Here is a 16,770-nt window from a genome sequence, read left to right on the forward strand (position 1 = left end):
CCCCTGACCCTGCTGCCCCTTCCACGGTTCCACCTGCGTTGTGACTGACTTTCTCCTGTGATATTCACAGAAATCGATCAAGTTCTTTTTTCTCCCTACTGCTTTAGATTTGCAATAACAACATATGAAAGTGAAATTTCTTTCTGTTTCACCACCTGAAGAACGAAGTTTAATGTGACCCTCTGAAGAACAATACAATTGATACCATGCCCGAGGAACTCTCCAAAGATCTGATAAGATCTGTAACTGATGAACACAATACCTTTACCAAACCTGTCTGATCAACTGTGTTACTCATGTGGCAAATAGTCTTTGTAACGAAATAGCTTCTGTTTCGCACATTTTCGTTCCATTAGATACCCGCATAGGAAAGAATCTCATTCTGGTGGTACAAAAGCTCGATTTTTTGCCCAGAAGAGTGATAAAGCATACCAGAAACAGATTTGTTCCTTCAATTAGTTACGGTACAAAAACGTTACATGCTTGAATAACGTTACTGCCTCATAACGAAGATGTGTGTTATGTCTTGTACCCACCGAAATTAAATAACCAATAATTTTGTTACAGAGTGCTATTTTCGTTACGTTACAGTTACGTTAAGTTATCCACCCCTGGTTTTTTGCACTTGTTTCTACATCGTAATGAAAATTTTCCGATCTATGAATATTCCTTTCACTTGTTTCTACAGAGCAATAAAACTTTCCGATTTACAAAAAGTTGTTTTACTTTTTGCTTCAAAATGATGAAAATTTTCCGACTCATAAATAGTTCTTCAATTTTTCCATAGTAGACAGAAAATATTTCGATTCATGAAAAATTGTTTCGGTTGTTCCTATATAGTACTGAAAATTGTCTGAGCCATGAATAACTTCAGGTTCTTTAAACGATCTTTCGGTTTTTAACATTTCTATACATTAATTCAATCAATTTTATGATTACGCAGGAATTGTTACTTGATTACTGATATTTTTTTAGAAAGGAAATTTTTCCGGGAAAATGTAGCGGAAAATTTTCCAGTTCACATCACTTTGTTTGACCAATATTCTCAGAAAAATATATTCTAAAACTCTTTGTTACTGTTTTATATTAGAAACATCAAATGTTTATCTTAGTTCCGATCGAAGCAGTATTCCACTTTATTGCGCTGGTAACGTCACTGCAATTGGGTTGGTCGAGAGCACAGAGTAGCGCTGAAGGTCATACGCGAGTTCGGGTGTCGTGTACTATATATAGCACCAGTGGTGCTATTCAGCTGGTTCGCTAGAACCGGTTGTTAAAATATTTCGAGTTCGCAGAATCATTTGTTATATTCAGACATAAAAACACAACACGCACGAGATATCAAGAATGATGCTCTTATATCAAGAATGAGAATTGGTATCATATGAATGAGGTATTGAAGATTATTTATATTTGAAACACCATTATTTATGTTTGAAATACCATTATTGTCGACCCATTGTTTTTTGTTAAGGTCTTTCCAATACTTTTTGACAAATTATTTCTAGGACAACTCGTTTCTAAGATACTCGCAATGATACATAATTTCGCCATACCATCTTGTACCAGGATACTGTATAATTTGCTGCTAGTTACTTGTGGTATCGAGTAAAAAAAATTTTTGTCTTACCTTGTATGGTTTGTTCACTAAGACAATTATTTATATACATCTATCTACCTACCCATCTACTAGTTTTCTCTCTTCCTCTCTCTCTCTCTCTCTCTCTCTCTCTGTATACATATATATATAGAGAGAGAGTATTTGAGAACAAGATCCTGACACGAATATTCGGACCCAAGAAGAACGGAAATGGGGAATGGCGGAAACTTCATAACGAGGAAGTAGATAATTTATATGGTTTACCCAACATTGTTAGGGTCGTAAAGTCTAGGAGGCTTAGGTGGGCGGGTCATGTAGCTAGAATGGAAGAAAGTAGAAACGCTTTCAAAGTCTTGACTGGAAGACCAATCGGAAAACGACCATTAGGAAGACCTAGGCGCAGATGGGAGGACAATATTAAGATGGATCTCGCAGAGATTGGAATACAAAGTAGAAACTGGATGCAGTTAGCTAAGGATAGAAGTCAGTGGAGAGCTTTTGTGAACGCGGCATTGAACCTCCGGGTACATAGGCCATAGAGTTAGTTAGTTAGTTTAGACATATATATATATATATATATATATATATACAGAGAGAGAGAGAGTTGAGTTGAGTTGATTTTAAGTTTAACGTTCCTTTCAGCAGCGATGCTATATGTGATGGGACCAACTGATTAACATGGAATCCGAACTACATGAGCTCTGGCCGGGAATCGAAGCAGGTCTCCGATGAAAAGGCGCATATGCTAATCGATTAGCAAAGAAGGAGCTCGCAGAGAGAGAATGAGAGAGAGAAACACTATGCAAATGTTTACTTCCCAACTTGAAATATTAGAAAATTTTCCGGTTCCTGAAAGCTAATTGGAAAATTATAATTTGATGCTGACTAACTTTCCTCTACAGAAATTCAATTTTGTAGATCAATGTGCACTTAAATATATTGGAAAATTTTTCACCTAACATCACTATATATAATATCCAAAATTGTCCGGCTTATGAAGTTTTATGCACTTGTTTCTACATCGTAATGAAAACTTTCCGATCTATGAATACTCCTTTCACTTGTTTCTACAGAGCAATAAAACTTTCCGATTTACAAAAAGTTGTTTTACTTTTTGCTTCAAAATGATGAAAATTTTCCGACTCATAAATAGCTCTTCAATTTTTCCATAGTAGACAGAAAATATTTCGATTCATGAAAAATTGTTTCGGTTGTTCCTACACAGTACTGAAAATTGTCTGAGCCATGAATAATTTCAGGTTCTTTAAACGATCTTTCAGTTTTTAACATTTCTATACATGAATTCAATCAATTTTATGATTACTCAGGAATTGTTACTTGATTACTGATATTTTTTTAGAAAGGAAATTTTTCCGGGAAAATGTAGCGGAAAATTTTCCACTTCACATCCCTTTGTTTGACCAATATTCTCAGAAAAAATATATTCTAAAACTCTTTGTTACTGTTTTATATTAGAAACATCAAATGTTTATCTTAGTTCCGATCGAAGCAGTATTCCACTTTATTGCGCAGGTAACGTCACTGCAATTGGGTTGGTCGACGTGAGAGCACAGAGCAGCGCTGAAGGTCATACGCGAGTTCCGGTGTCGTGTACTATATATGGCACTAGTGGTACTATTCAGCTGGTTCGCTAGAACCGGTTGTTAAAATATTTCGAGTTCGCAGAATCATTTGTTATATTCAGACATAAAAACACAACACGCACGAGATATCAAGAATGATGCTCTTATATCAAGAATGAGAATTGGTATCATATGAATGAGGTATTGAAGATTATTTATATTTGAAACACCATTATTTATGTTTGAAATACCATTATTGTCGACCCATTGTTTTTTGTTAAGGTCTTTCCAATACTTTTTGACAAATTATTTCTAGGACAACTCGTTTCTAAGATACTCGCAATGATACATAATTTCGCCATACCATCTTGTACAGCGGGGGACACTTCTAAATGGTACAGCCATATGGAGATTTACGGCTAAGGTGTACCATTTAGAAGTGTCCCCCGCTGTACCAGGATACTGTATAATTTGCTGCTAGTTACTTGTGGTATCGAGTAAAAAAAAATTTTGTCTTACCTTGTATGGTTTGTTCACTAAGACAATTATTTATATACATCTATCTACCTACCCATCTACTAGTTTTCTCTCTTCCTCTCTCTCTCTCTCTCTCTCTGTATACACACACACACACACACATATATATATACAGTGGCGTATTTATGGGGGCTTCCGGGCTTAAGCCCCCTTTCCCCCCGAAATCTTACTTACTATAGTAAAGTATATGAAATATCTTACAGAATTTTCACATTTTCAGACAAAGCCCCTTCCAAAAGTTAACAAAGTCCTCCCCGAAACAAAATCGTAAATACGCCACTGTATATATATATATATATATATATATATATATATATATATATATATATATATATATATATCAGTAGCGTAGCGTGATATTCCGAAAGGGGGATGCCAAAGTTAGTCATTTGTGCGATATAGTACTACTGCAAGCAGCAATACATAGCTATTCCGAATAGAAATATAGGGTTATATAAAACTTAGGAGGAAGCCCCCCTAATTGGAGGTCTAGTGGGCCATAGAGAAGCGAATGCGTGGATTACGTTAGAATTTAAAAACCAATTGTTTCAGCTCCTTCTTGCTACTACCGTTGTGACGAGAAAACTAGGCCCCACTTTTGTATGAACATTGTTTCAAGTATCGTTCCCTTCATTTCTTTCTCGTGGGCGGTTTTTTCTCCACATACCACACGTCAATCTCGTTCTTTCAATATATATATATATATATATATATATATATATATATATATATATATATATATATATATATATATATATATATATATATATATATATATATATATATATATATCGCCCCTAGAAATTTGTCATCTTGGGTCCGGAACTCAGACGCCCGTTCGTGAATATGGGCCTGATTGTATATATCATTTGAAGATGTAAATACAAAGCACTTAAACCAACTCTGGGGGCCTGTTTCTGTATCCAGATACTGAAGTCAAGAGCGCAAATCTGTCTTCAACCTTTGTGGGATGGGTAAGACTATTCCCATAATCCTTTCCTTTTTTAACGATATTCAAAATATTTATGAAGTTGAAAAAAATGCTGTGGAGGATTAGGGAAGCAGAGTTGTCTATAACATCGGCAGGAGGGTACATTTTAAGGCTTATTGTGGGGGGAGGAGAGTAAAGACTCATATTACAGTAGATGAATCAGATTTCTGAGGTACACCTGTTGTACTCGTATATTATATACCAAATGATGTAGATGAAATAGTGGTATATATCATTATTACAACTCAGTGCCATGAGCACATTCTGAAATTTGAATATATGCATAATAATAATTTACATGTTTCTACTTACGCATCCACAATGATCCACATTAAAATTTTAGAACATTTGTTTTATAGCAATACAAATAATGACTTCCCCAAAACTATGAAAGAAAATCAATCAGGCCTATATTTGGTGCAACAATACTCTTATCTGAGCAAAATTATGATTACCACAATAGCATTATAGGAATTGTTACAGGAATTAAACAAATAGTTGAAAATAGACTACTAATAATTAATGACAATGAAATATTAAAGAATACGATTCTTTTTTAAAAATGAAACAAGTCAAAGGACATCAGTTTCGTTTGTGGCAGTCGGATAGAAATCATCATCACAATCTCAAATCGGATTATTGGGGGGGTGGACAAGATTGTAGGGAACATGTTCCCCTTATGTCCCCGAGATTTGTGCCAGTGACTGAAGGGCCCTGGCACAATCTTTGCGAGTGACGGGGAGTGGTGGCTCTCTTTTCCTACCAGATCGGTGATCGTAATTCTACAGAATGCTATATTTATGGCTGTGTCTTTGAGCTCCTTTACGATGAAGATTACAATTACGATGCATTTAGTTGTGATTAAGGCATAACTATTTTAATACTATTATTTACATAACCGGCATGCTTCAAAAATGCGTTGAACTAACCATTTCCGTTTTGTTCTATTTCCTTTATATTAGGGCTCGTACGTTCTGTTTAGAAACTATAGTTTAGTTCAAAATATATACAGTTGGAAATACTTGAATATGCCAGCGTATATCTAAAACAAATGTAGGGTTACAAGGGATGAGCAGGAGTGAGAAGGGAAGTATTGCGCATGCGCATTCAACAGAAAGCAGACGAAAACCCCGATGCTTTCAGTAGGCCTGGAAGCCCGAGGAAAATAGCATACGACAGGAGGAAAAACAGAAAATGTGCATCTGAGCGACGCGCATGCGTAGGTTCCTCTTGTCAAAGTAAGTCGAGAGAGCGCGCCAGAAAATTGCAGTGGAAATAATTGTGATAATTACAAGCAAACTATTTATATATAATGAAATACGTACTTTTTCTTATTAACAGGGGACGCCAGGCATACCGGCGTTCTCTTACGCTACGCCGCTGATATATATATATAGTCTGTGTGTGTAAAGTTGCGCAATCCAAAGTTTGATTCCATATATCTCTTGAACCAAGAACGATAAAGACCTGAGACTTGAAACAAATATAAGCGTGTTCTATGTAGATATTTTCGATATCATGACCAATGTTGGAATTCGTAACTGTTTTTTTCCTGCGGGTGAATCCCTGTGTATATGTGCAGTGTGCATCAACATTGATCCATTGTTGCGAAAATGTGACAAATGTAATGCAGTATTGCCATGTAATAAGGTTCTTTAATGCAAGTCCGTAAAGTGGGTGTTTTTTTGATAGGAACACGGCCCCTGCCAACACTATTGTCACAAAATTACTGCAACAGGTGTGTCTTAGATTAATTAATGATAAGCAATGAGAATTTGCACAGAATTAATAATCTGAGTTTTTATGCAAAAATTTGCAATAAAGAGAGAGAGAGAGAGTGAGAGAGAAACCACGCTGTTAAAAATTAGAAGAGCACCAATGGATGGCACGACTATTGCAACGCAATAAAAGCAGGCTTTCAAATTGTAGTATACGTAATTTTTTAATGAGAACACGAAAAAAACATCAAACCAGTTGTAGTGCTAGATTAGTTGATAAACGGAAAGAAACTTCTCTTACGTAATAATAATAATAATAATAATAATAATAATAATAATAAAACCTGAAAATCAAACAGGAATGTGAGAAAATGCATTCCTTTAAGCATTATCTGCAAAAGAAAAATTCTATTGAGCCTCATTTTCAGTTTAATTCCTTGCTATTCGATATAGAGTGGTACTGGTCAAATCAGTTTTGGCATTGTTAATGTACAATTGAACCACTGTTTGGAAAAAGGGAATAAGTACAATTTTTTGCGATTTTAACCTGAGATAGCAGATGTGTTCCTTTAAGATAGTTGCATCGTTGAGTAGAAAATTGGAATGTTTGGGCAACTCTATATGACCAATGTAGAAGACAAAATCTCTCGCTGATTAGAAAAAGGGAATAACTACGTTTCTTATTTCCTTCTTACAGTCACTACAGGACACGACCACAACTGTGAGACTGTGTGTAAGTAGACAACCACCAGAGCCCTCTGCTTTCGTTACGATACTTCGCATTCTTTTTGCATTGCACAATCTATGTAGAACTTTTTGCTCCAATCAGTTACAGATTTACATGTTTTCAGTGATACAAGTGGTGGTCAAAACTGCAATCATTCAATGACATGAATGCTTTTCAGCCTGACCGTATCATAACGGTTCCCACTATACACCAATATTTGCCTGTCAGAGGTCACAGTTGTTACCATGTGACCGAAATTTTGCTGTAATCAAACCAGAACTCAAACGACACAATCGCATTTATTTACCAGCACAGTATAACCACATGATTACGAATGCAACAAATACTGATCCTCCATTTCAGGTTTACGAAGTTGTCAATGAAGAAATCTTAGATTTTAAACATTGGTGGTAACCGCTTTAGAAATCTTCAGGTAGCATTGTGGACAAAACAGTGAAATTCCAAGTAAGTAAATAGAGACACTGTTTACAAAGCAGAATCTCCAGGTTATGTCCAAGCTCATAAGTTTATCAATGGACTAAGAACTGATATTTTTCGATTACTCAAAAGTAATGTCACAAACGTTGCACTGCCAACGTCAAAGGCATACGATTGGCAAGTCTCGATCAATCAGAAAAAGATCAACGATTCTTCACAAATCATCAAATACATACCTGACCAATACAAACAGTTTTATACGATGATTTGTTCATGGAAAACCACTGATCAAGAAACTGTAGAAGAAGAAGATGCAGACGGATAGGACCCTATGTAAACCCATTCTACTGTGACAACGTATTTTGCTACGTATTTTGTTCAGTTGTCTATTGTATTACTTTTCTTGCTGTACGAATAACATGTGCTGTACAGAAAAACGAACGGTGACAATAAAAGTGTTAGAAGCGTAATATGCGTGATAGTTCGAATACATATATCCAAGATTAACGTACAACATTGCATTCAACATGTACATTTTCATAGCTTTCTATCAAACTGCACATTACATACCCTACACACAATTACAATTGCACCCAACTTTGATTGGAAAAAGGGAATATTTTTTCCATTTTTAAGTTTTTCCAACCAATTCCAGGACTGCAATACAAGATTCTTCTTGTTGTCTTAGTGTTTGTTAGTTGTTTTGCTACAAGTAATCAATTATACACTTTTTGCAACAAATACAAACAACGCCTCTAGAAGGTTTTTTAGCGTTATTGAAAACTTAGGTCTGATGCACTTATTCCCTTTTTCCAATCAGTGATTCAATTCTCACAGAAGTCTATAAAGACATCTATAGTTTTAGGAACTACTCTTCCAATTCCTCGGTTTCTTTTTTAAGCTATGGTAGTTCGATAATTGTGTCCGGACATGATTTCTGACTTATTCTTCTAAAGCTATATACGTTAGGATCATTGCTCACTACGCCTCTTTTTAGGGGGGCGCGGTGGCTCAGTGGTAGAGCGTTCACCTCTGGTGCTTGGGGTCCCGGGTTCGATCCCAGCCCCCGCCAAGTGAACTTTGTGGTGGACAAACACCGTGCTCGTGGGTTTTCTCGGGGTACTCCCGTTTCCTCCCACTTTCTTCATTCCACCATTTCACTCATTATCACCGTCTCCTTTAGCCTAACCGGCATAACCGTGGGACGTAAAACTTACAGATTTCATTTCATTTTTACGCCTCTTTTTCTTTTCTTTTAAGTTTTCTTGATATCTTATGTTTCCTCATCACAAAAACAATCTATGCTCCTGAACTGCAAAAGTTAAACGACACTTTAATCTTGTTTAAATTCCTTGACTTTAAGCAGATTGATCAAGTGACGAGAAACGGCTTTCCTAATGTTAAAGACATCATTTTTTTTTTTTTTTTAAAGACAAATGAACGTTCCCTTTGACTAACATTTGCGATGTAACATGTGTGAAGTGATTGTACTATTTTGCCACTAGATTTTCTTTCTAGTAAATATTAATAAAAACATATTACCAGAACTTACCACTATTAATTTTTCCACATAAATACATTGTATTTGTTGTTATATGTTCTTTCCTTATCACCTTATTTAAATTGAAAGGAAAAGCTACCAATCCTCACCCAAACGTTAGAGAATTACGTTAAAAGTTGAAAGTTTCAAACAAAAACGAACACTACACACGACGACAATAGTTAACAAATAGTTAATCTGTTCCTAACAACCTATTAATGTTATTGAAGATTATTCACTACAAAACAAAGATCTTGTATTAGTATAGGAGGTATTATCTCCGTATTATAACTTCTGAATAGTAGGTTTCTTACCAATATGTACATGCAATGAGTGCATACAAGGCCGACGAAGAATGTTGCAAATACTCCAAATGTAAGCCCTGCATTCTTGAAGGCGAGGGGCATAGCCAGTATTCCGGTACCCAAACTACCTTTCAGCAGGTGGACTAAAGTATCACAATCACTGAAACAAATATAAAATATTGGCCTCAATATGGAGCGTATTATAACGAAACAACAATAATAATAATAATAATAATAATAATAATAATAATAATAATAATAATAATAATAATAATAATAATAATAATAATAAACTTTTACGGAGGTAGATCAGAGGAGACTAGGAGATAGATCAGAGAAGGAGTATTATTTTTATTGTCAAATTTAAATAAAATTACGAAAGTAATGCTATCAGATCAAATCAGATTTGAAACATAATGCAATTGTAACATATATTTTACAATAAACAAAAAGATACGATAATACACAGGGAATGTATCCAAATTAATGTCCAACTGAAATAACCAAAGTGCGTAATGTGCTCTTATGAGCGTTTTTCAGTATTACTACTAAACTTTGACGTTGGAAGATTAATTGTATGCGTATGACAACTTCTGTATAAAACCTTTTTCATTCCTCTCGTTCGCTAGCCATTTCCGATCCAGTTTTTTATAGTTGATTATAAAACCACGCTTTGACTCCTTAGATATCTGATTCTATAATATATGGATATTGTTTGTTGTTATCTTTATTTTTATTACAATTTGGGCAGTCTAGTATTGTTATTCTGGTGGCATGATCAGTAAAAACATCAGTTCTCACTAAAAACAATACAGACAATATATTTCAACCAGTAAGAATGTTTAGGAGCATTATTTTGGCTTTGAGGACGTATTTCTTTTATTGTAATTCATCTTTAATTTTATGTTTGTGTCCGAGTTCTTACATTGTACATTACTATTCGATACCATGATCATATGTTCACATCTGTTCCACTCCAGGCAATGTAAATTCATTACTTTTCTACTTATAGACTTATTGGGTCTTATGCAAAGCCGCTCTGAAAGCGTGATTAGTGCCATAGTAAAGAGCTCGACTAACATATGTTTAATGAGTAGTCAGGCATTTAGTATGACGCTAATCATACGTCAAAACGACTCAGCATAAGGCAGATTGTGTGTATATTATTTCATAACTATTGATGAACTAGTTTTATTGTTTTCCGAAACATCACTTATTGTTGCAAGACGTCTTCGAAATCTTGTTGTGTTTTATACGTAAATATAAGTATTCCTAAATACAGGGATAGTAGAAGTTTTGAACCTACAAATAATGGTTATGCATATAGGAAGCAACGGTTCAAGTACACTAAGAACCACACAGTGCACAGTGTTGCCAGATGTAACCGAAGGTGTAAATCTTTTTTTTTTCTTGCAAAACATGTAAGTTGACTCATAAGTCATACGTATGGATGTTCTGTCGTTAATTTTCAGTTTGTTTAATTGGAGTAGCTTGGAAACTACGGAGCAGAAAAAATAATTTTTCATTTCCACCGATAACTAATCGGATGAGGCCTCTGTAAGGAGGAACTAGGGCAATAATAGTTTTCATAAATTAACACTCTGAATTGGCAACTTTGCTGATGTTTCAGTGCATCAAGAGGTGTGTTAAAAATCTGTCTACATTATGCAATTCCTGAAAACAATGAAAAACAAACTTTGAAATTATCATGATAAAATTTTTACTTACATGCACCCGGCAACACTGCTATTCATTTCTATGGGGCTATTTAAAGCAAGAGGTATACAAGAACAATTCTCGAACTATTCAAGACCTGGAAACGAACATTCGCAGTGTCATTGAGGAAGGGCGCCCATTTCTCTGCAAATTTGGGGGGCCCATTCAGATGGAGATGGCATATATGAGGATTTTAAGACAAATTGCATTCAAATTATGACAAATATTGTATATTCTTAAATTCAATAAGGGGGCCCAGATGAGCTTTGGGGGCCCGTCCCCCCAGGATCGGCGCCCATGCCATTGAGAACATTAATACTTCTAATATTCGTAAAATTGCTGCCAACCTGGTGAAACGTGTGAACTAGTGTTTGATTCAAAACAGGGGACACTCCTAGCATCCGCTGTAGAGCTGGTAACTCATTTCTGATAGTAGCAGTGTTGCGGGGTGCATGTAAGTAAATGTTATATCATGATAATTTTAAAGTTTGTTTTTGATTGTTTCCAGTAATCGCATAATGTAGACAGATTCTTAACACACCTTTTGATGCACTGAAACATCAGCAAAGTTGCCAATTCAAAGTGTTAATTTATGAGAACTACGATTTCCCTAGATCCCTCTTACAGAAGCCTCATCCGATTAGTTATCGGTGGAAATTAAGAATTATTTTTTTCTGCTCCATAGTTTCCAAGCTACTCCAAATAAACAAACTGAAAATTAACGTTAGAACATCTATACGTATGACTTATGAGTCAATTTACACGTTTTGCAAAAAAAAAAAAAAAAAAAAAAAAAAAGGAAAAAAAGGAAAAAAAGAAAAAATGCACCTTCGGTTACATCTTGCAACACTGTGTGGTTCCAATTGTACTTGAACCGTTGCTTCCTAGTTTAAAAATATATGCATGAACAAGGCTTCATTTTTGTATATCCATTAATCGTGTATCACTTCAGGTTCAAAAGTTATACTATCCCAAACCCCGGGTTGCATTGTATATTGGACACCCTGTACTTCTTGTTTACTATCCCAAACTCCGGGTTGCATTGTATATTGGACACCCTGTACTTCTTGTTTAATATGTTTAAGGTAAATAAAAACCAGCCTGGTCTTACTTTTATTTGTTTGGTAGATAATAGTCATTTAGACCTACAATCAGTGTCTATTCACGAAATTAAAATCTAATTGTTATATAATTGCAATTGTTACATTTTGTAATTTTTTCTCAATATATTGTTGTATTATATAACAAAAAATTAGTTAAAATCTTTGAAGTTTGAAAATTTTCCCGCACATTCAAAAGTTTTTGAAGACATTTTACTTACTTTTAAGCTTATATTAGATCAGGGGCGGATCCAGGACGAACTTCTGGGGGGCGGTGGGTTGTAATACTGCTACTTAGAGCTACTTATAAGAGCTCCAAGCTCTGGAATGGGTTTTATTTATATATATATAAAATAAGAAAGATTCCTCTTGTGTGGGGGGGGTCGATCACCCTGATCGCCTAACCTGAATCCGCCACTGTATTATATTGCTAGCACAGGTTAGCAGGGGCGGACCAAGGCAATATTTTCATCGGTGCAAAGTGACTTTTTGGCGCCCCCCCCAGTTCTATCCTATATTTTACATTTTATTACACTGATTTTAATATTTAAAATCCATTTTCAAAAAGAAAAATTAATACTTAAATATATATGATATAGATCAGCGTTTCCCAACCTTTTTCAACTTGCGGCATACTACGGTTATTATTTATACTTGAATTCTCGCGGCACACTTATAGATATTATTTGCAAATATAAAACACAGTGGTATTTTTTCTCCGATTATTGATCTCCTTCTCACAGAGAAGAAAGCTCGAACACTGGTTTCCCTCCGTGGTATATCATTATGCTTATTTTTCACTCTAATTTGAAAATAGAAAACAATTGCAATGAAATATTGGATTCAAGGTTTTAAAAATACGCTTTCTTTTTAAAAACTGTATCCAACCTTTTACTAAGAAGGAAGATCACTAAATACGAACGAACAAACAAATCTAATTTACTTTTAAAACACAAATGTAGGTAATTTTTGGAAAGGATTGAATGGTTTTAAATTTTCAAGTTACGAAATAGTCTGCAACAATAAAGAAGCAATAATGGTCATAACAATGACAACAAATACTTTTTTCAACATTAGAAATGTACAGAACAGTAACACGGTATGAAACTTAAAATTGTAGATTCATAGTAGAGGTTCATAGTAATGTGAAACACAAATATATATTTTTCCCTACGTTTTACAATTTGATTTCTATAAAATTAATAATTTTGTTTCGATTCCTCGCGGCACACCAACGGCCCATTCACGGCACACCGGTTGGGAAACGCTGATATAGATATATTTAGTACTTAAAAATATACATATGGTATCAATTACATTGTAATTATGTTGTGTTTATTATTATTATTATTATTATTATTATTATTATTATTATTATTATTATTATCAGTGGCGTATTTAGGGGGGGCTTCCGGGCTTAAGCCCCCCCCCCCCGAAATCTTACTTACTATAGTAAAGTATATGAAATATCTTGCAGAATTTTCACATTTTCAGGCAAAGCCCCCCCCCCCCGAAAGTTAGCAAAGCCCCTCCCGAAATAAAATCGTAAATACGCCACTGATTATTATTATTATTATTATTATTATTATTATTTATGTAACGCTATGTATAAACGAAAACAATATCGAATAGCATTTATTGAACACTACTAATGGTGACATAATTACTGCTATATTGTAAATTGTTTTGTTATATCAATATCAGAAGTCCATGTAACAATCTATTCTAATGGCGTGAAATACCAATAAGTGCATTTCACATTATGTTGAACGTGTTTTACACCATAAGCATTCCGCCAGCGGGCCGCCGTAGGCCCATCGACGTGCAAATGGCGGGCCGTTGGCGGACGCCGCCGCCGGGCCACCTGCTCGATTACACTAATTACGCCTTCGTCCCGCCGACGGGGTATCCGCCATAATCCCGCTGCTCCTCCACCTTTAGCTGATAAGCAGCCACTGAAATCCCCTCACGTATTTACCCATGTGCAAGACGTAATCGGATCTACTGCAAACCACGGCGGATTGCCCCCAAAAATTTATCTTTAGAGATGTGTCGTTCGCGAACGAGTCGTTCCTTTGGAACGAATCCTTTCTGAGAACGAATGGAACGAATCCTTGAAAGGAATCAAACTCATTTTGAAAGGAACGAGTATGCACTGCAATGTAGGGGTGGACGGTTCCTGAAAACGTAAACCGCGGTTTCGGTTTGCCACTTAAACCGTTTTGGAACGGTTAATCGAAACCGAACCGAACCGTTTCCAAACCGAACCGAACCGAACCCAAACCGAACCGAACCGTTCTCAAACCGAACCGAATTGTACCGTTCAGCACCGTCTGTAGAACTTTGACAAACTAAACTGTCCAAAGGGTTTGAAACGTGGTTTCGTTTACTATTGGCTAACCAAAACTTAAGCGAACTCCGTCAAAGCAAATTCAGCTATATCCACATGGAGCTGAATTTAATCTTTAACTCACTCGTAACATACGACCAGTTAGCAGATTTGTGTATAATAAAAGAATAAAATAGCAAAGAGCGTGATATATATATAATGTTTGTGTATCTTTTGTATGTATGTAGATAGATAAAAATATCACACAACTAAATACCACGTATGTACAAAAAAAAAAAAAAAAAAAAGATCCTGGCAATACAAGTATTTGATGGAGAAATGATCCCAATAAATTCCTTCAAATTAGAAGCATTTCATATGTGAACGGAATAAAAAAAATCACTGGTAGTGATCAGTCTTTGAAAAAGATGAAATTCGTTGGGTTAAGTTCTGACCTGTTAATCCTCCCCAATCTACAATTGCTTCAAATTCGAAAATGTTATTATTCCCCTTGTCTACCTTCACTTTTAATATTCCCGCTCAAATAGCAGCTTGCATATGTGTCTTCATTTCTCTCATTTTCCATACTTTCATTCTCACCGTCGTGATTAATATTATAAGAAAAGCGTGATTAACTAACCAGACTCATCATCATCAAAACGCCGAACACATATTTCAGACTTTGACCGTTTCTGATTTTGAAAAAGCTCCTACGTACAATGTAAGTCAATACTCGGCACCTTGTATATTACATCGTTAAGAAATCATTATATAATTACTTTCTGTAAATAATAAGTAAAAACTTCTTGTGAGTTTTACTGAAACGTTTGGATTGCGAGCGTAACGAGCAAGAAAATTTTTAACAAATCTATTTCTTTGCAAACCGACAACAATATTGATTTAATAGGGAACCAATACTTTTACGGGGCACCACATCGTTTACTCATTTTCAACACTTCTTTTTTTCCTATTGCTTGTTCGGCGCCCTCTTGCTACTAGTCCCCCCCCCCCCCCCGTAGCTACGGCTCTGGGTGTGGTATCTTCTCCGTCACGATGTAGGTTTTGTACATTTGCTAATCGTACGCATAAATATCATTCTCTGAGAGAAGAGTTGCACTAAGTTGCAATCTCGCTATCTTCGATTCCGGACAGTGAACACAATGGCGAGGAAACATCTACCATTTCTCACTTTAATTTCTCTTTATTTCATCACCATACGGCCTACGAGTGTGATTACAGAGGTAATGGAGGAGTACACACGTGAGAAATTGTAAAAGATCTAGGCTTAATAACAGACCAAGGGCTTAGCTGGAATAAACACATTTCTGAACAGTGTATTAAAGCTAAGCGCATCTTACAACAGCTTTATAAATTAAAAGGCTATTTATCGCAAGAAACAAGAATATATCTTGTTAACACTCTCATTTTGCCTCTTTTCGATTACTGCGATTCAATATATGGTAGCTCTCTCTCCACTCAAAATACTAGGGCAATTCAGAAAATACAGAATTACTCTTTACGCTTCTCTCGCAATTACAGAAAGTCTTAGCATATTCTGCCGATACTTAATGAAAACAATATCCTAACCATGTCCCGAAGACGATATCTCCGATACTGTTGTTTACTATACAAAATAAATTCACATAAAACACCACCTTACTTGCATCATAAATTTACATGTAGATCAGAAATTCACCGTTACAATGCTCGAGGAAGTAATAAACTGAATATGCCCCAGCATTCTTGAAAAATAACAGAGAAGGCATTTTCAATTTCGGCAGTAAGAATCTGGAACTCCCTACCACAGACAATCACTGACAAACCGTACAATTCATTTAAATCATCACTCCAAACATTATTATTTAGAGATCAGAGACAAAGCATTGGCACACATGAAAGGTTTACTACAGTATGAAATTGGACTGAAATTGGTATGAAATTGGACTAAGAGTATTAGTTTTTTTTTTTCATTTATATTTACTGTGTGTTTTGTTTATCCTTAGTATTATTGAATGTACCATGCTATCTTGTTATTTCTATCTTCTATCTTATTTGTGTCTTTGTTTTTTCTTTCTTTTCTTTGTAATGATGACAAGGGTTAGGTGGCAGAGCAGCCTCCGGCTGAACCTCGCCCGCTAAAATAAAGAGAAATTCAATTCAAATTGGCAGATATTGATCTGGCATAC

The 16,770-nt window shown here is 35.4% G+C and overlaps 1 protein-coding gene across 3 annotated transcripts in view; it reads right to left on the minus strand.

The window, feature by feature from the left end:
* LOC145662765 (proton-coupled amino acid transporter-like protein pathetic) overlaps nt 1-16,770 on the minus strand; it is a 1,517,009-nt gene that overhangs the window by 830,298 nt on the left and 669,941 nt on the right. For all 3 annotated transcript variants that reach the window (XM_081728636.1, XM_081728638.1, XM_081728637.1), the window contains one exon: nt 9,449-9,599. In XM_081728636.1, coding sequence (XP_081584762.1) covers nt 9,449-9,599 — 151 coding nt within the window. The remainder of the gene's footprint in view (nt 1-9,448; nt 9,600-16,770) is intronic.

Source organism: Thermobia domestica, chromosome 10 (genome assembly GCF_964235325.1).
Source record: "Thermobia domestica chromosome 10, izTheDome1.hap1.1, whole genome shotgun sequence".
NCBI classification, from domain to species: Eukaryota; Metazoa; Arthropoda; class Insecta; order Zygentoma; family Lepismatidae; genus Thermobia; species Thermobia domestica.